The sequence below is a fragment of the Thalassophryne amazonica genome, chromosome 7 (assembly GCF_902500255.1).
Source record: "Thalassophryne amazonica chromosome 7, fThaAma1.1, whole genome shotgun sequence".
In the NCBI taxonomy this organism is placed as follows: Eukaryota; Metazoa; Chordata; class Actinopteri; order Batrachoidiformes; family Batrachoididae; genus Thalassophryne; species Thalassophryne amazonica.
In genome coordinates, this window is record NC_047109.1 from 74,947,286 (window position 1) to 74,972,125 (window position 24,840).

A 24,840-nucleotide genomic window follows, 5' to 3' on the forward strand; every position below is an offset into this window, starting at 1 on the left:
TGTGTTAGAAGAACTGGCAGCGTCAACAAGCTCCTTCAAGTCGTCGTCCACCAGCAAAACAAACTCTACTATACGAGGGTAGGCTGAAAAGTTCTAAGGCTCCCCATGAAGGAGTAATGCATTAACTGCATTATAGTGAGCCTTAGAACTTTTCAGCCTACCCTCGTATTTAGCTAAACACCACCCCCCGGTAGTGTGAGCATGCGTGGTGGTCGGGGCGTGCAATAGCGCATTTCATATAGCGCCAAAACTGCAAGCTAAAAAGAACTAGTGCATGGTCAATTAAACACAACGGTAAATGGTACCAATGATACATGTTACATGACATACCAGCCACCAATCAAATGACAAGGATCCACTCAGCCCTTATACAATATGTAATTACCTGCAACTAACCTGTATGTTTTTAATGAGGTTGGATTGAGCTGTACACGGGAGCGGAGCCTCTCATGGAAGCCACCATGTTGTAAAGCAGTAGCCCAAAGGGACATATCCTGCTTTTGCATTTTACAACATGGTTGGAAGACTGAAGAAAAAGAAGAAGAATCAGTGGCTGCGCCACTATGCACAGTCTACTTTTTACAAGTGCAGGCTAATGATTTTGAGAACCCCCATTGTTGTAAAACGGAAGATCATACATATTGTGTATCACAAGAGAAGGCAAAGGAGCATGAAACCCCATCATCAAAGAAACGAAAATATGATGGGAATCAAAATCGTGACTGGTGACGGCATAATGTACTACGCAATCTCACCATGAGACGACGCTAAATTCTACACACTGTAGCTTTAACTATTGCAACAACTAACATTCAAAACTACATTAAAGATGGCTAAACCTGACTATAATAAGATTTTTCCTGGCATTAGGGCAGTGACGTCTGCATGGAAGAACAATGATAATCGTTCGGCTCATAGTTTCACAGCTCAAAGTTTCCTCAGCAAAACATCAGCTTCAATCAGATGGGAGAAAAGCACAAAAACAAAAAAGCTCTACAAATCAGTCACGGATCACAGAAACATGGCGGTGCCACGGTTACAGGTGTGTATTGCGGTGGTGTGGTACTGTAGGTGAATGCAGTGAAGGTCACATGATTACAGCCTCTGTCACTGCAGCAGTGAGGGACTGTCAAGATCGGCCCATGCTGGAGGAAGAAGGTGGAGAGGGCGTTCTGTCGTTCTCTTTCTGGTGTCCGTCCTCGGCAGCAGCAGGAACGGCAGTGTTACTGTGAAATCCAGAAGAAGATTAACAAGTGAAAACACCATAAAATTACAGTTCTTTTGTCTCATTATGAAAAAATAAAATAAAAAGAAGCTCATGCACCTGTCTCCGCTCTGTGTGATGAGTCTCCTGCACGTCTCCATCTGTACGTCCAGGCCTCTTTTCATGGAGCACATTTCCATGTACTCGTGCAGGTGCCGGTTCATGTCGCTCTTCGCTGTAGCCAGCTCCAACTGGAGAAAATATAAAAGTCAGAAACCTTAAAGGCATGCACACGCATGCACACAACAAAAACTGTGGGTTTTGCATAGAGACACACAAATGGGTAACAGAGCGTTAATAAAAGTAAGAAAACTATCAGATAGCCCATCAACAAGGAAATTATTTAACACAGTAAAATGCAATTAAACCTCAATCTGGTCGATTGTCTCTTGGTATTCCTTCTCTCTGGATTTAAACAGACACTCAGTGTCGTTAATCACTTTTTCCAGACAGTCCTCCTGTGCACAGAAAGCAAGAGAGAGTGAGGTTTTCATTTTATTGTCATTTCTGGTCCATATGCGTTTTGGAATGAATGTGACGTACGGTGCATGCAGAAAGTATTCACAGTACTTCACTTTTTCCACATTTGGTTATGTTATAGCCTTATTCCAAAACAGATGAAATTCTTTTTTTTTCTTCAAAAATTCTATCCACAATACTCCATAATGACAATGTGTTAAAAAAGCTTCTTTTTTTAAATTTTTTTTTAGATTTTTGCAATCTAAAAAAAAAAAAATAAAACTAAGAAATCACATGTACATAATTCACAGCCTTTGCTGTGAAGCTCAATGAGCTCTGGGGTACCCTGTTTCCACTGATCATCTTTGAGATGTTTCTACAGCTTAATCAGAGTCCACCTGGGCTATATTCAGTTGACTGGACATGATTTGGAAAGGCACACACCTGTCTACATATAAGGTCCCACAGTTGACAGTTCATGTCAGAGCACAAACCAAGCATGAAGCTAAAGGAATTGTCTGTAGACCTCCAAGATAGGATTGTCTCAAGGCACAAATCTGGGGAATGGTGTTGTGTGGGCCGCTGAAGAGGAGGTACTGCTGGCCCACCACCACCAGAGGGCACCCTGCCTGGAGTGCGGGCTCCAGGCACCAGAGGGCGCTGCCACCTCACAGGAGCAGCCGGGGTGACAGCTGTCACCTACGACAGCTGTTACCAATCATCTGATCCGCAGCAGTATATCAGCAAGACGTCATCTCCACTTCTTTGCCGAGATATCGCTCTACCGAGGAGGTAACGTATCTAGCCAATCATGTTGTCTTTTGACCATAAATACTTTTTTGCCTTCACGCAGATAGTGAGTAGAACAGCAGGAGACTGTATTGGACTCTCTTGGATAAGTACTCACATTCCTGCACTAACAGTGTTTTCCTGACGAGAGGTGGAGGTGGTTTTTCCACCATACGTGTTGCTGGGTGCAGGCGCACCCACATCTGACTGTTTCTGTTCCTCGCCAGCAGTACCAGATCCGACAAGCGGAGGCAGTGGCCACCTGGGAGTTCGGGACTTGGCGGCTCCAGTATTCCCGGGGTTCGGTGGCGGAGGAAATCGTGTGGTTCCGGTTCTGCTTTGGACAGACGTCTTTTATCTTCGAGCCTGCCCACATGACACCTTTGTGATTCGACTTTATTGTCTATTATTGTAATCGGTTGTGTTTGTTGTGCTTATTTCACAACAGTAAAAGTGCTATTTGACTTCCTCCATTGTCCGTTCATTTGCGCCCCCTGTTGTGGGTCCGTGTTCCTACACTTTCACAACAAATGGTACAGAAACATTTCTGCTGCTTTGAAGGTCCCAATGAGCACAGTGGCCTCCATCATCCGTAAATGTAAGGAGTTCGAATCCATCATGACTTTTCCTAGAGTTGGGCACCCGTCTAAACTACGCAATCGGGGGAGAAGGGCCTTAGTCAGGGAGGTGACCAAGAACCCAATGGTCACTTTGTTAGAGTTCCAGCATTCCTCTGTGGAAAGAACAGAACCTTCCAGAAGGACAACAATCTCTGCAGAAGCCACTCATTAGTAAAAGACACAAGGCAGCCCACCTGGAGTTTTCCAAAAAAGCTCCTGAAGGACTCTCAGACCATGAGAAACAAAATTCTCTGGTCTGATGTGAGAAAGATTGAACTTGTTGGCGTGAATACCATCTGTCATGGTTGGAGGAAACCAAGCATGGTGAAGCATGGTGGCGACAGCATCATGCTGTGGCGATTTTTCAGCAGCAGGAACTGGGAGACTAGTCAGGATTGAAGGAGAGATTAATGCAGCAAAGTACAGCAGGACAATGATGCTAAGCACACAGCCAAGATATCAAAGCAGTGGCTTCAGGACAACTCTGTGAATGTCCTTGAGTGGTCCAGCCAGAGCCCAGACCTGCATTTGATTGAACATCTCTGGAGAGATCTGAAAATGGCTGTGCACCAACGCTCTCTATCAACCAGATGAAGCTTGAGAGGTGCTGCAAAGATGTGATTTCTTAGCTTTTAATTTTTAATAAATTTGCAAAAATTAAAAACTTTTTTCATGTTGTCATTATGGGGTGTTGTAAGTAGATGTTTGAGGGGGAAAAAAAAAAAGAATTTACTCTATTTTTGAATAAGGCTGTAACGTAACAAAATGTAGAAAATGTGAAGTACTGTGAATACTTTCTGGATGCACTGTAAGGCAGTAACATGTGCACTGATCATCCAATAAGATAGTGAATTTACAGTCCTGTTAAAACACAGCTGCTGTTCTGCTCTCATCAGCTTAAGTTTCACCAACACAGACATCTTTTCTGTTTGAAGGGAAATCAGGCTGTGCAAAGCCTATAAATGAGAACAAATGTTTACATACATATCCAAGAAGCAATTGTGCTGCACAGCAATATGCATGGACAAAGTGTTTGTCTCGGTGTGTGGCTGTCCTGAAACAGCCACAGCGGAACATTAAGTGGGTTACCGTTACCCTCCAAATTGCTCAATCTGAAGTAGTGAACTGAAAACAGACTGATTGGAAAGGTGTATATTTTGAAGAAACTCTCTCATATTGCAAAAACATTTTTACACTCACATGAGGTGGTTCTTCAGGAGAATAAAAAACATATTTTGCAAAATGCAATGGAAACACTTTTTCCACTATTATAGGTCACACAGCATACAGAAAGAGTCACATGACATTCTGAAATACATGGTGCAGTACATGTGGACAAAGTACAAGACAGGGAGCTTGTTTAACCTTATAAGACATGACATTATGGCAATATTGAATTTAAATTGGGCTACTCTTTTGTTGACATGATTATTGGAATTAGTGAGAGCCTTGCTGGAATGACAGTTACTGCACGAGGACAAAACCCAGCAGTCGCATTCCATCACTCAGTAGAAACATTGTTATTTCGCTAGTGTTTCGTAAACATTCTGAAAATGTCACTTAACTTTTGCAGAAATCTGTAATAGCAACCCAGTTAGTGATATTGGTGGAGCGAGTAGAGATGCAGCTAAACAATCATCAGAACTGGTGTCACCAGTACTTTTACATAAAATCTCAACATTCAACATACCAAATTGTTGCCAATAAATCAGACTGTGGGAGTACTGAAAAATTTGCAGGTGTGAAAGTGTGTATTTGTACATGAAAAACCAAAGGAACGCCCTCAGTATAAGTTTCCATGTAAGAACAAAGATATTTTCAAATGTGCTGGAATTTAGTACATCACTGAAGTATTTCCAACATACAAAAACAATTGGGCACCACAGTCTAGTTTAAGGGCAGCGCTAAATGGGTAAAATATGAGGCATAGCATGTAATTTCTCTACTTGCGGGGGACAAACCACAGCATTTTCAATGGGTTTTTGGGCAAATTACACCAAAACAAAGTGAAAATACAAAGAAAAGATGACAATGTGGTGGGAAAGTGGATATGTGTTGCGGTTTGTTTATGACAAGGAGCTCAAATGTGTCGAGGCGGTTTTGCAGGCGAGAGAACAGAGCTACTCTGGTTAGCTGTGTAGGCTAAAACTTACTCACACAATGTCTCCTATCTGCCTCATCTTCCCTTCTTCACTGGGAACCAAAAAAAAAAAAAAAACTTTTCGCAACTGCTTCGGTGATTGCAGCCGAAAACAAAACAGTACATAATTTTTCTGTGTGAACTTATGCTGTGTATACGAGGTCTGTTAGAAAACTATCCGACCTTTTTATTTTTTTCAAAAACTATATGGATTTGAATCATGTGCGCTTGCATCAGCCAAGCTTGAACCTTCGTGCGCATGCGTGAGTTTTTTTCACGCCTGTCGGTTGCGTCATTCGCCTGTGGGCAGGCTTTGAGTGAGCACTGGTCCACCCCCCTCGTCGGATTTTCATTGTCAGGGAAATGGCTGAGCGATTGGAGCAGCGCTGAATCAAATTTTTCCAGAAACTGTGAGAGACAGCCAGGTGGAAACCATTCGGAAGATTCAGACCGCTTTCGGTGGCTTTTCAGTCGAGTGAGTATCCGAGAAATTGTGTAAAAGCTGGGCATGTCACAACTTGTCCTGTGAGACTTCCAACACGGACGTGCTTTTTGTTGTGCGCCATTGTGGCTCCGTCCTGACGCGCAAATTCCTCCACACGTCTTTCATTACAAAATCTCCTGTAACAGTGGAATGTGCCGTAAAAGTGCTGATGTACACCTCTTCTGCAATTTCGGTAGTCAGACGACGTCCCGGATCAACACAGCGTTCAATTTGGAAATGATCTGGTCGTTTCAGCCTGTTGATGGCCGCTCGGAGTGCGGCGCGCCCACCGCCGCTGTGAGCCGTCTTTAATCCGGTTGTAATGCTCCTTAATCTGTGTGACGCAGAGAGTATCCTCACCAAAAGCGGTCTGAATCTTCCGAATGGTATCCACCTGGCTGTCTCTCACAGTTTCTGGAAAAATTTGATTCAGCGCTGCTCTAATCGCTCAGCCATTTCCCTGACAATGAAAATCCGACGAGGGGGGTGGACCATCGCTCACTCAAAGCCTGCCCACAGGCGAATGACGCAACCGACAGTCGTGAAAAAAACTCACGCATGCGCACGAAGGTTCAAGCTTGGCTGATGCAAGTGCAGATGATTCAAATCCATATAGTTTTAAAAAAAAAATAAAAAGGTCATATAGTTTTCTAACAGACCTCGTATATTGCACAATGGAGTGCAGGTCCCCATAACTGGTCAAATCCCGCGATATCACACAGGGTTCAAATGAGACTGTGGTGCCCTATTCCCCTCCGACAGTATGTCACCACATACCAAAAGATAGATATTCAGCTGTGATTAACATCTTCCTGTAGATAATCCAGAATGTGACTGAAATACAAGAGTATGATGATGTAACTCCAGTGCCGGCTTCTCTCCATCTGTTTCCTGTTCACATCAGGGCCGATTTAAAAGTTTTCTGCTGACTTATAAGATTATCATTTTGGCTTTGCATCGTCTTATATGGCTGACACATGTGCCAGTGCACGCCTTGCAGCAGGTAGCAGGTTTTTGCATTTAATGCACCGTTGCTATGCAACAATTGCATACGGAGCATCGCTACATCAACAACTGTTTCCAAACACGTTTTGAAATGTTCAAGGCTACAGTCAGCACAGGGTCTGTGTCGTAGATCATGTTTTAGTTGCATTATGTTTTTGCCTAATGTCATAGGTCATTCTGAGTTCTCACTCATCACTCACTCATCTTCAACCACTTATCTGGGATTGGGTTGCGAGGGCAACAGCTCCAGTATGGTGCGCCAAACTTCCCTTTCCATTCTTTTATGGTAATTTTCCCTCCATATAACTTAATGATCTTTATGAGTTGCACTTTTATTGTGATGGATTTTTCTCTCTGTTAGTTTGACTTCCAGGGTGTTGACCTCGGCATTGGCATGTCCCTGCATGTCTGGGTTTAACTGCTCCTCATCCTTTATAAACGCAGTTATAAAATGTCTCCTAGTCGCCTCCATGTTACAGTGTCTGAGACTCCACGTTACAGACTTAAGGTGTCGTCACAGACTCCTGATTTTGCTGGTTACAGTGTTCTTGGCTCCACATTACAGATTTTGCTGTTGTTCCAGCCCCTGTATTTGCCTGCTATTCTTGCTCTGGTTACAGTGTTTTAGACTCCACTAACGCGTTACCCGTGGGAATCCATGGGCTCTAGATTGGGTAGTGTTTATAAAATAGGCAGCTGACATTTATCAAGGGTGGTAATAAGTTATGCAATGTTTCTATGAATTTAACTGAAAGTGCAGGAAATTAAAATGAGAAAGTTTTGTGAATAATGTATTGATTATTTGGCACATTTAACTGGTGTCATGTTTTATAACTGGCAAGGCTGAGATATTTCCTTTGTTCAGAGGTTGCCTGGTTACCAGAGATTGATTAATGGTGATATCAACATCCATTTTTTACCTCATATCAGTAGTTTCTCCAAAAATATTAGTTCCATAAATGCACCGTTTTGGTGGCGTTCATTCTTGATCCAAAATACATAAGCATACCAAATGGCAAATGTCAGCTCTCCCCAGTTTCTCCGTGATTGAAGGAACACACACGCACTCACACATGTACGTACACAGAGGCCACTTGGCTTTTATTATATAGATGTTATAGACCTTTGCTGCCATTCTGGACTCCAGTCTTTTGCCGTTTTAGACTCTGTGGTGTGAGCATCTCTGGTTTTGCTGCATAATCTCTTTATGACTGCTGCCACTGAGAACTCTGGTTTTTGAACTCTGCCTACCTTTTGGATTATTCTCCTGTGTTTTCCCCTCAAGACAAGCTGAGGCAGTTTTGAACTGTTTACTGTATTCATGATCCAAGCCTGAGGTCTACAGGAGACCATTCCTCATTGCCCTCCTCTGCATTGGGGTCCTTAACGAGATCCATTGCAGGTCTGCACATGCACTAACATAATTTGCTTGTTAATTAGTCCATCTGGAGTTTTTAACATTCACGATCTATACATATTTGAAAACATACAAACAAAAATATCACAGTCCTTCAAAACATGCTAGAAAACAGACACCAGTCTGAATGAGCCTGCCAAATGTGACACCACAACATGTGTAACATTTTCAGCTAAATCAGATCACATGTTTTTGAGTTATATGCACAGACTTATAAGGCCTTCACCCATCAGCTGTTCGATTGGACAGAATCATATTGTGTTCTGTAATCCCAGTGACAGGTCCCTTTGTTAAACCCATAGATGAAAGATGTGGGGACAGTCTACCTCTCCTGGTGGGTGTGTCGGATCAGGAGGCAGGGTGCATCCTGGGAAGTCCTCCCAAAGAAGCAACGTCTCTTCAGTCTCCTCCCATGCCAGGCTGTCACAATCATCTTCAAATTCACACTCCCGACTATAAAATAAACGCACATGGAAAATAATTAGTGTAACTGCAGAAGGAAAGCATACTTGTCCTCAAAAATCAAAGCCGTCCCACTCACAGGTGATTCAGCATCCGCTGCATCTCCTCGTTGATCTGATTAGCCGAAGAGCTGCAGTGCTCCTCTTCTTTAGCTATGCCCCCCTCACTTTCAGAGATGCTGGCTGGCTCGTCGCATTCACTCCCGTTAACAGACACAGGGGTTTGTTTTCGGCGGGGATTTAAAGCCTGGTTGTTAGGAACCTGAGGATTCAATCAAGGACAGACTGAGGACTCAAACACAAAGCAGCTCTGCAGAGGAGCTCAGTAACCCGTCACTTTTAGGTCAAGTACCTGGTACATCTGGATCACATCCTCACAGTTCCGCTGCTGAGCCACGTCACACAGGCGAGCGGTGATATCAATCCTGCGACAGATGTCCATGTCCACCTTCATGGCTTTCTCCTGGATCTTGCTGTCCAGTTCTGACAAATTCTGCACACATATTTCAAATGTTTCTGATAAATACCATGTGAATAAAAGCTAGTCTTTGAAAAGCTTCATGCCAGAGTGTACCCGAAAAGATGCAGACACACAAATGATTTCTGTTAATGTGAACAGAAATCATATGATGAGCACATAGAGATGGTTAGAAGAGCTAGAGGACAGACTCACTGCGTGACTAACTGTGTACCACCAAGGAGGCAGCGCTGCCATCACCAAATGGGTCAACTTGCAACAAGCCAGCACAATGTTGAAACTGACTCAACCAGTTTGTTTACCTATTTTTACTGCTGTCCTAGTATATATATTTACAGCAGCAAAGCTACAATGTTTGTATTATTTTGAATGCTTTCATACATTTTGCTGAGAAATTCATATCCACCTGTTTATTTATTTTTAAGAAGATGAATGCAAGGCTGATGCACAGTCACAAAAATCTGCATGCATGCATGGATGAAAATTTAAGCATCACATTGTTGTAAGTTACAAAATGTTGTTGATCGTAGTAGAGAAGCTTGAATCTTCGACTGGACTGTTCTCATAACTACAATGTCCTGCTCAGTCCAGTCGAAGATTCAAGCTTCTCTACTATGGAAGCCACCTGGACAACTGAGAGCCTTCACAGAAACGTTGTTGATCTTATCAATCAATCAATCAATTTTTTATATATGCAGGCCATGACGCCAGTGAGTGACTCCAGCTCAAAGCTGCCCCTAAGTTGTCAACTCAAGGTAAATATACACTTTTTTTTTAATCAAATGCATTTGGACCAAGTGATATTAACATATTTATTTCCCTGACTTTGCCCATGTAAATTTAAGTGATTGGTTTCCATTGTTCACGAGGACTTTTAACTTCATTTTGTGATGGCGGCACATAAGCAGCATAGGGAGTCGCCCTCTAGTTCTTGTATTTGTCTCAAAGGATTGAGCATGTGTGATGGTGCTGGACGGACTCTGTGCTCACATTGCTCATGAGGCCTTTGAAGAGAACCAACTCGGCTTTTAGCTGTTGAACTCTGAGTGCCAGCTCGTCCTGACAACCTTCACTCTCCTGCAGGTCCTGCAGACAAGACGAAAGCCATAAGGTGCTTTTCCAGTCTAGGGACTAGGATCATGTATGCACCAGTAAACAGTGAAAGCAGGACAAATTAATAAAATCCCCAGAACCTTTAAGTACAGTAAAACTTGCATTTAATGGATTCAAGTGGACCAGCAAATTTTGTCCGTTATACTCGAAATCCGTTATATGTATAAAACGGACTATATCCATTATATGTATGTAACGGATTAGTTAGTCGGGAAGCGCCAAACGATCTATGGGGAATCCTGAATCGAAACCTGCCTAATTTAATAACAGGTGTCACCGACCAAATGGTCCCTCTCAAAAATCAGTCCATCATGCCTTCACTGCGCATGTGTTATTTCTAAGCTCAGCAGCATCATTTCTGAGCGTCATCAGCGATTCACTGATTATCACCTCGTTTTTGGTTAAAACTGCACTCCAGTCATCATCTAGCTCATCAACAGATATCTGAAGCTTTTGTACAACGATTTCTACATAAATTCAGCAATATTTCATAACAAAAGACAGGGGAAGCAATCAGAGTGCAGCAGCAGCGCATCTGAGTCTGACGTGCTGCTGCGCCTATGTTATTTCAGAGTGTCAGTAATGACTCACCGATCATCACCTCGTTTTCTGCTTAAAACTGATTTTAGAATGATTTAAGAGGTTTAATCTTGTCATCTGATGGTTAATAATGACATTATTCCCTTTGATTGCTTTGGGTTACAGACTCAGTCTCTCAGACGAGCTGCTGCGGTGCCAATTTTTAGGGGGGACCATTCGGTCGGCAACACCAGGTCAAAAATTCCTCTGAAAAAATAAAAGCCCCCGTTAAATAAGTAACAGGCATTATGTCCATTAAAAAGATTACATGTGTTTTTTCTAAGTCAACTGCAGAGTGTACCTTAAATTCTCTGCAGCTCTGTAACTCTGTGGCCATGCACTGACATGGCCGTGCGTGACAGTTTTAAAGTTCTCCATTGCATCTTTATGCAGTTTTTCTGGAAAATGCTTTTTCTATATTTGTCCCTCAATGAGCTCTTCTTTCCACAATCATCTACTGTACCTCCAAATCACAGGTAAGGTGGACATTTTCCTCTATGAATTGCAGGTCATTTGAGCGTCATTTTCCGACTTCATGATGTGAAGTTTGTCATATTTGCAGACTTTTGTGCCAAACGTATTTGATCCAAATCAGCATGCGCACTGCAAAAACTTTTAAGATATGACAGGAGATGAAATATTGAAAAGTGACAACTCACAGCCTTTGCGTCTCTGATTTAGCAGGTGCACATCAGGCTGTGGGTCTAGTGTCTGAGCACGGTTTGAAAAAAAATAAACAGCCAGGCTTTTAATCACAGAAATACGGTACCCACTTTCCTCGAATCAGCGAGTGTCAGTGCTGAACTTCATTTCATACCTCTGTTCCTGAGCACGTCTAGACTGCTTTGTCCATTACATGCAAAGGGTTGTTAATGGAAATACATTGCAGTCGGACAGGACGTTTTGTCCGATGTGAGCAAAAATCTGTTAGACAAAATCCGGTATATACAGTGTTTATTTTATGGAAAACCATACAAAAGCATTGCCAAAAAAAAAAAAAAAAGTGATTCCTCAGAGCAATGCAAGGCCCCTCCACAAATTTGTGTCTGGCAATTCCTTTCAAATTCCTTTCATTTGTTAATATACATCCATTCCTACATGAAAAGCCTGCAACACATTCCAAAAAAAGTCAGGGCACTGAGTATTTAGCACTTTTTAATGTTGCCATTTCTTCTGACGACAATTAAAAGATGCTTTGGCACTGAGGGTACCAAGCGAAGTGTTTCTGTCATGCTTGACCCTGGCTCGGGGTTTAGATCTGGGTATCGACTTTATGTTCTCTATGGTTTTCTGGTTTTGGTTTTCATATGGTTATTCCTTCTCTTATAAAACTCAGTTTGGTTCTGTTTATTGCTTTGCTTTACTTACTATGTAGTCTCTGGTTCCATTCTTTATCTTATTTTGTTTTGCATTTATTTATTCTGGTTTTTGTATTTGTTCAGTCATGGTCCTTTAGGTTTCTTTAGTCTTAGTTTTGTTCTGTTTATCGCATTTATTGTATAATGCCTAGTCTCAGGTTTTTTGTTATTATTTCTTTGACGTTGCTTATCAGATTATGTTCCATTTGTCATTTATTGTATTATTCAGTTGTCACCGGTTTTGTTTTCTGTTCAATCAACAGTTTGTTTTGCCATTTTTATTGTACCAGTTCCCTTCTAGTTTTAGTTTTAATCATTAGTTTTCTTGGTTTCCCCTTTTGACTTGTCATGTTAGCTCTTAGGTTTGCCCCTTTTGTTTTGTTTACATTTATTAGTTGAGCAAGTCATGTTTCTCACAGTTTTTCTGTCACTCACTTCTCTTGCTTTGCACTGCTCACACATTGCACACACTCTCTTGCCTTTCTTTCCTCTTCTTTGTTCACTTAACCACACCTCTTTCCAGAACCTTCCACAGACCTGCTTCACATCAACCTGATTAGTTTGTTCCTCATTAAAACCCTCACAGTTCCACAGCTCACTGCCCGATTGTTGACTCTGTTCACTTTCTTGCCTCTTGTTCTTGTCCTGTTTGCTCTTGTGTATTTTTGACCTTGCTTTTGTACTCCAACCTCCACCTCACCATTGCCCTGAACTCAGCCTGTTTTTCACTCTGCCTCGGTTTTACCTGTATTAGTCCTCGACGCCGCTTGTATGAACTTTGCCCATTTATAGACTACGACCCAGCCTGCACCAAGTCTGATACCTCTGCCTGTATACCTGACTACCTGTGTACAGAAAATACTGCCTGGTTACACGATAAAGCCTTTTATTCATCAAAACCAACCATGCCTGAGAGTCTGCATCGGTCTCCTTCCAATTCCTGTGTCAAGCTGCCACCAGTTGTGACAGTTTCAGGTGTTATTGTTCAATTCATTCTAAAAACACATCTTAAGGTGTGCAACCATATGGGGTTGTCACTGTTACATTTTTTGTTTCAAAATTCTCCATATATTCACTATTAGGTACAGTTCAGGACTGCAGGCAGGCCAGTTCAGTATCCGTACCCTAAACTTCTGCAGTGATGACTTTGCGGTGTGCAGAATGTGGTTTTGCATTGTCTTGTTGAAATATGCAACAATATATATATAGTGCTTTTCCATCTCAATCAGAAGCATAAAGCACTTTACAATCATGTCTCACTCACTCATTCACACACACACACACACGCACACGTCAGAGTGCTGCAATGCAAGGCACTCAACTGCATACCAGGAACAACTGGGGGATTAAGGACCTTGCCCAAGGGCCTGTAGTGATTTTCCATTCTGGTGTGAGTTTGAATAAAGGATCCTCTGGTCTCAAGTCTGTCGCTTAACCACTGGTGCATCACCTCCCAGGAATAGATGTCCCTGGAAAAGATGTCTTCCTGAAGGTGGCATATGTTGGTCTAAATTCTGTGTATTTTTCTGCATTAATTATGCCATCACAGTACTGTAAATTACCATTGCCAAGGGCACTGACATAACCCAATACCTTGACAGACCCTGGCTTTTAGACGTGTTGCAGATAACACTCTGGATGGTCCTTTTTATCTTTGGTCTAGTGCTCAGGGTATCCATTTCTTCCACAAAAAGACCTGGAATACTGATTTGTTGCCTCAGAGCCTAGAGGATGTGATGCTACTTCTGGACAAGGTTAATACAAGGCTTCTTTTTTACAGTAAAGTTTTGACTGGCCTTTTTTAATGTAACTCTACATTGTAGTGCTTGATAAAAGTTTCCCAAAGTACTACCTTACCCATGATATCAGCTATTATATCAGCTATTAATGAATGACAGTTCTTGATGCAGTGTCACCTGACGGATTGGAGATCACAAGTGTTCATCTTAGGCTTGCACCCTTGCCCTTTCTCCTTCTTTTGGCTACTCCTGTTAGCTATCGCCAAAGCAAATCAGCCGTTTCCATCTCGCCCTGTCCTCTGCGTCTTCCTCTGTCACACAATCTACCTGCATATCCTCCCTCAGCACATCCATAAATCTCCTGTTTGGCCTCCCATTTCTCCTCCTGATGGCTCCATCCTCAGCACCTTTCTCCCTATATAGCCTGGGTCCCTCCTTGGCACATGTCCAAACCATCTTAATCTCACCTCCCTGGGTTGGAGGTGGCAGCATCTATAACTCTGCCACCTCCAACTGTGCCTCTTGTCTTTTGATTAGCACCACCAACTCTAAGCTAATACAGCTAATGTCATTACAGTCCTGTAAACTTTCCCCTTCACTCTTGCTCATATTCTTGTGTCACAAATCACTCCTGCCACCTAACTGACATTCATTCCCATTCTCATTCATTCATTCATTCCCCGGAGTATATCTAAACCTCTCCAGGTTTCTCTCAACCTGCTCTCTACTCTCACTACAGTGCATGGAGACTCCTCTCTGATGTCATCCATCAACCTGTCCATCACCACTACAAACAAGAAAGGCCTCAGAGTTGAATGTTGATATAATCCCATCTCCACCATGCATCTGCCATTCCTACTGCACATCTTACTGCTGTCACAATGTCCTTGTACATATCTTGCACCATCCTCACATACTTCTCTGCCACGCCAGACTTCCTCATACAATAACACAACTCTTCTATTGGCACCCTGTCATAAGCATTCTTGAAATAAACAACACAACACACAGTGCAACTCTTTCTGGCCTTCTCTATACTTCTCCATTAGCGCTCTCAGAGCAAACACTGCATCTATAGTGCTCTTTCTTGGCATGACAACATATTGCTGCTTCCAGATCTTCACTTCTTTTCTAAGCCTAGCTTCTGCTACTTCTTCCAGTAATGTCATGCTGTGACTGATCAACTTTATGGCTCTATAGTTACTTCAGCTGTGCACATCACCCTTGCTCTTAAAAATCAGAATCAGCACAGTTCTTCTCTACTCCTCAGGCATCCTCTCACCTTGATACACTGAAATTCATCCAGGTTCCTTGAATTTGGAAGATGGTTGATATTATGCACTGCAGGGGATAAATTTATGCAAACACCTTCCAGTCTTTCTTTGAGGAACATTGTTTTTAAACATTTCAATCATTTTCTCACACCTTCCTTGACAAACTGCAGATCCTCTGCCCATTTTTGCTCCTCAAAGACTCAGCTGCTTATGTAACAAATCATGATTACAATCACTGTTGATGTCACTTGTTTGAAATAACATCATTGTTTAATTGTTTTTCATTACTAGTCCTCAACTTCCACCATCCCAACTTTTTTTGGAATGTGTTACAGGCCTGGATGTATATTTACAAATGACATTATGCTGACCACATAAGACATGAAATACTTTGGGTTCAACTGTCTGCATTGAAAGTGAAGTCAAGTAAATGTAAGAATCACTGTGGTTTTCCTTTTGTATTGTTTTTATTTGCATTTTCCACACTGTCCCAACTTTTTCTGATTTTGGGTTATAAAAAGAAACAGGTCACTTCTTTGAGATGTGAAAATGCAGCGCTTTATAGGATGCATTACTTGTGTCTATGTGGTCTTTTTGGCACTAAATGTAAGCATCTGTTTTTATGACACCTGGTATTAGCTTGCTGAAAAGCTAATATGATCCCATTAACAGTTGAGTGCACAGTGACGTCCTGTCCCAGCTTCAGCTTTCCTGGAATACACTGAGCCAACAAAGGTCATCAAGAAAAAGAATGTGTGGACATTGAAAATAACAAATATGAAATGACTGTCATTCCAGGATCGGGCTTGTCAGCCTCTCCCAAAGGTGCAGACAGACCAGCACGTCTAACTGAAGCTACACCATTGTTTCTTATAAATGGACAGATGCTGAAGAATCTCCTTTGGAGAGCTCTACATTTCTTTTACTGCGCTGTAATTGTCTCGTGCTGTTATGTTGCACTGTTCTGCTCAGACCTTTTCTAGAATCATGTGGTGTTTTGCTGCATGTGGTCTCCTGCTGATGTGAAACTGCCAGCTAAATGAGACCAGGTACAGATTCCCAGCAATGACACACGTGCATTCAAATACGGTAGCATGCACGTGCAACATACAACCACACAACCTCAGGAAATCCATAAAACTGTAAAAAAAAAAGCAGCACTGGGTGAGAGACAACTATAGCAGCCAATCTGACAGCAGCAGAGAAGTAAAGATAAAAGCAGTGCTGTTTGACCTGATTCAAAATGAATGTTTTACATATCTTTTAAATGAAAAGAAGCCACAAGCTGGATGGTTGAAGACGGTGAATTACGAGAATGCAGCTTTGCATGAGTCAGGACGAGTGAAGCGCTACCACAACACTTCCAAATTAATACAACACCAGCAAATGCAGAAAACACTTACGTATGCAAAAAAAAAAAAAAAAATTAAATAACACCTGCATCAAGTCAAGAACAGGTCGTTGGACTAAAATAAAACATCCTGCAAATAAAACATCTGAAAACAGAGTAGAACTTGGATGTTGGGTAGGGCTGTGGAAATGAGCAACTTGGGTGTTTTTGTTGGCGAGGAAAGGTTTGCTGACCGTGACTTTGAGGATGATGCTGTGGTCTTTGTGGAATCACTGGATACTCTGATTGCAGCACTTGAGAAGCTGAATGAGGAATCAGAGTGTCTGGGCTTGGGATTGTCCTGGATCAAGATGAAAATTCAGCCATTTAATGACTTCCTGGACTCAGCCATCAGAAGTGTACCTGTGTGTGGGTGAAGGAGTTGAACTTTTAGAGATCTTCACTTATCTCAGCAATGACATAATGTCTCTAGGTCCTCAGCCTTTGAGATCGAGAGGCACCTGGGAAGAGCTTATGGAGTTATGAGGTCGCTAAACAGACATGTTTGGTGATGCCAATATCTTTGCAGGAGAACAAAGGTCGAAGTCTTTAGGGTCCTGGTGCTGTCTGTCTTGCTGGATGGTTGCCAGACTTGGACTCTAACCAGTGACTAAGGTGACAACTGGATGTCTTTGGTAGTTGGTCTCTTCGGAAGATCCTTGGTTACTGCTGGAAGGACTTTGTATAAAATGAGCAGTTACTAAGAGAGATGAGGATGAGGAGAATTACTTGAATTATGAGGGAGTGTCAGCTTTGACATTTTGACCATGTGGCACATTTCTCTGTGTATGAGCGAGCACGCAGGTGCCTCAGTGTTGATGACTCCAATAGTTGGAGGAGTAAGCCAAGAGGATGCCCACACTTCACCTGGCTGAAGCAGGCAGATGACTATCTTAGAGATCTGGGAATGGACCAGTTGTCTGCCTGGGTGGTTTCTATTCAAGACCCAAAAAGATTCCGTGGTGTCGTTGATGTGGCACATGAACCCAGACTTGACATGGCTTGCAAACAGAGTTTACAAACAAGTATAACCTGCAGCACATCCAACATTTTGATTTGATATCATGTCTGCAAATTCACACAACACACCCAAAGACAAAGCTTTACAATACAACAGAAGCTGTAACACCGCAACGTAAGCACTCACAACCCAAACGGAGGTTTCCAACTACAGGACTTTAAGTGACAGACCAGTGCATCGCAGTGCTCTACTCCTCATCTCTACCTGCTTGGCACAGTTGAGTGAGTTCATCTACTTTAATCATGATTTTTCTTTTATGTGAGCTATGTGTTCACATTTTATTGTTTTATTTGCAGTGCACTGAACAACAGAATTCAATTAAAGTCCTCCAGAAAGAAACTTGTGTTTTTGTTGTTAGTACTTCCGTTATGCTGTGAAACTTTGCAAAGTGTTTCTGTATTTTCAGCAAATGCATAATCAAAAATTAAACTGTTACGTGCTGTCAGTCATGTTTGTATTCTAAATGTTTGCAAATGTTATTTAAATTTACAAGACATTGTTTGATGCAACTAGGTGTTGATGAATTGATGCAGGTGTTGTATTTGTCAGTATTTTCTGTATATATTTTTGGTATTAGCTACTGCTTTCTTAATTTGGAAGAGTTGTGGCCCCTATTGGCCACTGTATTAAACTGCTACAATCCACTTCATATTTAATCCATACCATCTTTCTTCTGTTTATAGATGTCAAGAAAACACATCACATAATCCCCTGATTCACAAGCACTGATTTCTGCAGATGGCATTGGAAGCTCACATGGTGTTTTGTGCAAAACACTGTCAGACGGGCAGCGTTGTCGGGCTGAGATCATGCACACAACATTACCTCTTGGAGTTCCGCAATCTTCTGCTGCAGATCCACCCTCATTGTGTACTCCTCCTCCCATCTATGACACAAAAGAGACACAAACAAGAAAATCTGTGTTAAAACAGGTGTAGAGAAGATAGACTACATGGCTGCGAGGGGACAAAAATGACTAGACATGTCACAGTGCACCAGACCGATAGGTACATGTGTCAAACACAGACTTTGTAAATGAAAGAAACTGACAAATATAAGCTCATTTCCAGCAACCTGTACCTTCAAATCCACACATACAACCCCAATTCCAATGAAGTTGGGATGTTGTTTAAAATGTAAATAGAAACAGAATACAATGATTTGTAAATCCTCTTCAACCTATATTCAACTGAATACACCACAAAGATATTTAATGTTCAAACTGATAAACATTATTGTTTTTGTGCAAATATTTGCTCATTTTGAAATGGATGCCTGCAACATGTTTCAAAAAAGCTGGGACAGTGGTATGTTTACCACTGTGTTACATCACCTTTCCTTCTAACAACACTCAATAAGCATTTGGGAACTGAGGACACTAATTGTGAATGTCATGATTAGACATGGGCCGATAACCGGTTTCACGGTATACCGCGGTATGAAAAAGCCACAGTATCAAAACCACTAAAATTTTCTGTTATACCGTCCCTACGGTATGAGCAGGTTATGAGAATTCTTGACAGGCAGAGTGGAGGCAGCCGCTACCGCCCTTCCCTCGGCGTGCACCTCTGCCTCTGTTTACAAACAGGCAGCTAACATTAGCTAGCTCTGTATCATGGCTGAAGGAGGTGAAGCCTGCAATGAACTTTTCCCTCCATCTAAAAAGGACCAAGTTGGCTTTTTCATTTTATTATCCGCAGAATAGCTCTTCAAACCAAAAAGGGCGGCAACAAAGCACCATAGCTATGGCCTGTGTCAGACTCTGAGTGATTCAAGATACCCACAAAGGATTACATGGAAGGAGTAAACGTTACCCCATCTTTGAAACCACTGAGAAGTACAAGCGGTGGACTCGAGTCATGCTTGTGGTCAACCAAATTTCTCCTACAAACATGTCAAGAAGGACAAATACATCTATTCCAAGCACTTTGTTGGTGAAGCTGGGCCAAGTATTGAGCATCCAGAGTTCCAGACGTTATTCCAGCCACGTTTCTCCCTAAGCAAGTAAGTCATGTTTCCTACAGGGCAGATGCTACTTGTCTAAAAGAGAGACAATCATTTTGGCATTTTCTCTCAAATTATCAGTGGTATAGTGCTTGTAGTGGTAGACATCACGTCAATTAGTGTTCCTGAATCACGCGCGCTTCATATGCAAATAGCCATAATGTTGTTAAAGCACATTTTAAAGCTATATATAATACCGTGAAACCGCTGTATTTTTGTCCACGGTTATCATACCATCCAAATCTCATACCGGCCCATGCCTAGTCATGATTGGGTATAAAAGAAGCATCCCCAAAAGTCTCAGCCATTCACAAGCAAAGATGGGGTGAGGATCACCACTTTATGAACAACTGCGTGAAAAAATAGTCCAACAGTTTAAGAACAATGTTTCTCAACATTCAATTGCAAGGAATTTAGGGATTTCATCATTTACAGTCCATAATATAATCAGAGAATTCAGAGAATCTGGAGAACCTTATAGACTTAAGCGGCAAGGCCGAAAACCAATATTGAATGCCCGTGACCTTCGATCCCTCAGGCGGCATTGCATTAAAAACCAACATCATTGTGTAAAGGATCTTACCGCATGGGCTTAGGAACACTTCAGAAAACCATTGTCAGTTAACACAGTTTATCGCTACATCTACAAGTGCAAGTTAAAACTCTGATGAGTCCACATTTCAAATTGTTTTTGGAAACCATGGACGCCATGTCCTCTGGACAAAAAAGGAAAAAGACCATCCAGACTGTTACCAGTGCAAAGTTAAAAAGCCAGCATCTGTGATGGTATGGGGATGTGTTAGTGCCCATGGCATGGGCAACTTACACATCTGTGATGGCACCATCAATGCTGAAAGGTACATCCAGGTTTTGGAGCAACACATGCTGCCATCCAAGCAACGTCTTTTTCAGGAACGTCCCTGCTTATTTCAGCAAGACAATGCCAACCCACATTCTGCACGTGTTACAACAGCGTGGCTTTGTAGTAAAGAGTGCAGGTACTCGACTGGCCTGCCTGCAGTCCAGACCTGTCGCCCATTGAAAATGTGTGGCGCATTATGAAGCGCAAAATACAACAACGGAGACCCCGGACTGTTGAACAACTGAAGTCGTACATCAACCAAGAATGGGAACGAATTCCACCTACAAAGCTTCAACAATTAGTGTCCTCAGTTCCCAAACGCTTATTGAGTGTTGTTAGAAGGAAAGGTGATGTAACACAGTGGAAAACATACGACTGTCCCAGCTTTTTTGAAATGTGTTACAGGCATCCATTTCAAAATGAGCAAATATTTGCACAAAAACAATAAAGTTTATCAGTTTGAACATTAAATATCTTGTCTTTGTGGTGTATTCAACTGAATATAGGTTGAAGAGGATTTGCAAATCATTGTACTGTTTTTCTTTACATTTTACACAACGGGTTGTAGGTATAGTGAGAGAGATGTGCACACCTCACTCAACCATCTCACTCTCTTTTTATTTCATAGCTAAATTAATAAAAAAAAAAACTTTCCACTGGATTGTATGGAGTGAAACAAACAGATAATAATGGTTTACCTCTCTGATTTGTTGCAATTGTAGGCAGAAATGGTCTGTCTTTCTCTGACTGACAAGCATAAATGTTCCTAATCTGTCATCAACCCACTATACGCAAACCATCCAGCAGGTGGCAGACACACAGAGATAAAGTTCTTGGTTTTTGTTTGTTTGTTTTTTGCTTTGTTTTGTTTTTTAATTGATCTGCTGCATCAATTGGGCAGTGCAGTCTCGTTTGAGGGTGGGCGCTAAAGGGATAAAATATGACGGAATTTTTCTACTTTCGGGGACAGAAACACGGCACTTTCTCTGAGTTTTTGGGCAAATTACATGCAAACAAAGTGAAAATGCAAAGAAAAAATGATGATACGGTGGGAAGGTGGACATGTGTTGAGGTTTGTTTATGACCCGGAGCTCAAACATGTCGAGGCGGTTCTGCAAGTGAGAAAACGCTGCTACCCTGGTTAGCTGTGTAGGCTAACACTTACCGACACGACCTCTCATATTTGCCTCGTCTTCCCTTCTCCACTGGGAACTGAAAAACTGCAATTTTCGCAGCTGCTTCGGTGATTGCCGCCGAAAACAAAACAGTACACCATTTTCCCGTGTGAAGTTAAGCCCCGGTCACATGGCACTAACGAAGGATACCAAAGCCAAAATGAAACAATAAATCTGGACTTACGTTGACTTTCGGAGACGTCATTTAGCCGTAGTCCAGCTTCGTTGCTGTAGCTGGCGCGTCGTCAGAATTATCAAACTGTTGAAAAATGTGAACAAATCCCCACGACAACTTCAATTCATCCGTAATCCGTTTTTTCTGTCTTGACAGTTCTTCATCGTTTGCGTAGTTCCCGTACATCAGCATTCCGTTTGATTGTCATACAACTCTGTCCAACCTCCCAAGTCCGACGTCTTGCACGAACATTGACGGGATCCGAACGGAACAGTAACTAAAGGTCTGATGACCTGAACGTGACTCGTCCATGTGTGGGGCAAAAAGCAACGTTTTCATACAGAAACAATCGCGGCCAGAACGTTTTATCAACTACTGTAACTATTTACGCACGTTTGCATGCCATCTGTGGCTGGAGAGACTGAGCTACAGACAGCATGCAAACATGCGTGTGCACGCACGTTGTTTTTGTGAAGACAGACCTGGGGCCTGTACTACGAAGTGGGGTTAACTTACTCAGATGTAACCCAGGGTCAACCTCTTAAACCGGGGTTGACAAAACCTGGTTTCCTCAAGTGGTGTTAATCGGTACTACGACGCTGAATAAGATGTTGATTTGTTGAACCTGTGTTAACCTACCGTATTTTCCGGACTATAAGTCGCACTTTTTTTACATGTTTTGGCCTGGGGTGCGACCTATACTCCGGTGCGACTTATAAATGAAAAATATACCGGTAGGATCTCAATTAATTTACTGTAACAAAACAATTTTACGTGACAGAGTCGATCTATGTTTTAAAATGGCCACCGGAAAAGGAAATGCAATGCATCATGGGCACTGTAGTATGACGGCCATCCTATAGTTCACGCTGGTCGCGATAACCAATCAGAGAACAGAACTTTGGATGCGTATTCCTCACCTCACCCACAGCGTGTGAAGCTGACGAACTCGGTGCTTGCTGTTATTCCGGCTTGGCGAACGGAACAGCTTCAACCCTTGGATATCAATGTGTGTTTAAGTGTTTAAGTTGACGCTGAGAGCTGCGTGGGAGCATTGGGTGAGCGACGGCGGAGGATTAGCGTGTGCACTTGGAAGGAGCTGGCGTCGATGATTGTGAAAAGCGTTTGAAGCAGACGAACATGGTGTTTATTCCGGGACGGCTAACAAGACAGCTTCAACCCTTGGATATCAGTGTGAGCAGAGTTGACGCTGAGAGCTGCATGGGAGCACTGAGCGACAGCGGAGGATTAGCGTCTCCACTTGGAAGGAGCTGGTTCGACACCGCTGGGCGGTCATGAGCTGCGCAGGTAGGCGCTGCATGGTTCGGCTTGCAATGTGGTCCGCAAAATACAAACATATCCGTAGGTAAAATGCAGCTCACGAGAGGGCACTCGAGGCTTGTGTAACTGTTCCTGCGACTTCTGACTACCATAGAAAAATAAAAATTTTAACGTTACTGATAACATAACAAGACAACGAAGAAGGCCCGAAAAAATGCCACCAAAAAGAAAATCATACTCTGCAGATTACAAGTTGCGACTGGTGAAATATGCATCCGAAAACGGTAGCCGTCACAATATTATCATCTGAACTTTTCATGTTAACATACCTGTATGTCCATGGGACTTATAGTCCAGTGGACCTTATTTATGGTTTATTTTTCTTTATAATGGATAAAGTGGCTGGTGCGACTTATACTCCGGTGCGACTTATTTATGGTTTGTTTTTCTTTATAATGGATAAAGTGGCTGGTGCGACTTATACTCCGGTGCGACTTATTTATGGTTTGTTTTTCTTTATAATGGATAAAGTGGCTGGTGCGACTTATACTCCGGTGCGACTTATAGTCCGGAAAATACGGTAAATGGAGTTTGTGCGCGTTCACATAAAAGGGGCAGGTTGCAGCACACATCACCATTTTTCAATGATGGCGCGGTCACCTTACTTTACCGAAGAAGAGTGCATGATTATTATGCGGAGCTACGAGGAATTTAAATTAATGTTAAGGGGGAAATTGAACACATCGTCTGCCAATAAAGCAAGACAGGCTTGTTAGCAACGTATTGCTGATCGGGTAAATGCGTACGTACAATTCAATTGTTCCTCAAATCTGTTACAGATGATTAACCTGTGGAATGTCTAATATGCGTAAAAAAATGACCTTTCATTAATTACGCCCAGATGCAACACGATTCAGAAGTGGGCATAGGCCTACTAATAAATGTTAGGTTAATTTAATGTTTCCTAAATAGGCTACCTTGACTGTATGATTGTTATTTCTAATCCTGTCAATATTTCAGATGCAATAGCAGTGCCAAACGCACCTGGCAGCAGGTGAAGATGAAATATAAAAACATCCTTCAGAACGATAGGTTCATAGCTTGATAAGCCACACTTCGCCTAATTAATGGACATGCATTAGACCTATTTTGATATTAGTAATTACCCGCGATTGCATAAAACCCTTCTTTGATTTGCATTGTGGATAAATGGCCAGGGAAAACGACAAATACATCCAACCGTTTAGATAGAGCAAGTACTACCTTGCAAATCATACGACATACAGTATTCTTGCTCAGATGTTCAGCATCACAGATGGAATATGTATATTGTCCACTGGCAAAATAGGCACAAGGCACATTATCTGCTCAATCGTCGGGGCATTGCTACACTGTAAAAAATTACTTTTTTGTACAGGAAAACGCTGGCAGCTGTGGTTACCAGGGAATTCCTGTAAAACATACAGCAGCACAGTAGATAACATTACAGACATAATATGTATATGGATTTACAGTGAATGAACCACGGCTGACTCACATTAAAAGAACTGTTAAATCTACAAACAAGAGGTCTCTTTTTTTGTACATTTAACTGCTGTATTTTTTACAGGAATTCCCTGGTAACCACAGCTGCCAGTGTTTTCCTGTAAAAACAACAGTCTTTTTTTTTACAGTGTACGATGGGTGATGTTACAGACTTCTGGCCCGATCAGCTGACAAAGATAACGAATTCCCTCGGCTGAGAATCTATAT

At 42.1% G+C, this 24,840-nt stretch overlaps 1 protein-coding gene across 2 annotated transcripts in view; it reads right to left on the reverse strand.

Moving 5' to 3' along the window:
- Positions 1 to 594: 594 nt before the first annotated feature.
- Positions 595 to 24,840, reverse strand: part of LOC117514191 (intermediate filament family orphan 1-like) — a 53,734-nt gene continuing 29,488 nt past the window's right edge. The window contains exons 2-9 of one of the 2 annotated variants that reach the window (XM_034174519.1): positions 18,417 to 18,477; positions 10,108 to 10,203; positions 8,992 to 9,132; positions 8,720 to 8,901; positions 8,505 to 8,631; positions 1,633 to 1,722; positions 1,325 to 1,455; positions 596 to 1,226 (exon numbers count right to left, since the gene is read on the reverse strand). In XM_034174519.1, the coding sequence (XP_034030410.1) occupies positions 1,130 to 1,226; positions 1,325 to 1,455; positions 1,633 to 1,722; positions 8,505 to 8,631; positions 8,720 to 8,901; positions 8,992 to 9,132; positions 10,108 to 10,203; positions 18,417 to 18,477 (925 nt within the window). In that variant the 3' untranslated portion in view covers positions 596 to 1,129. Of the gene's footprint in view, positions 1,227 to 1,324; positions 1,456 to 1,632; positions 1,723 to 8,504; positions 8,632 to 8,719; positions 8,902 to 8,991; positions 9,133 to 10,107; positions 10,204 to 18,416; positions 18,478 to 24,840 lie in introns of both variants that reach the window. The other variant, XM_034174520.1, reaches the window with a different exon arrangement.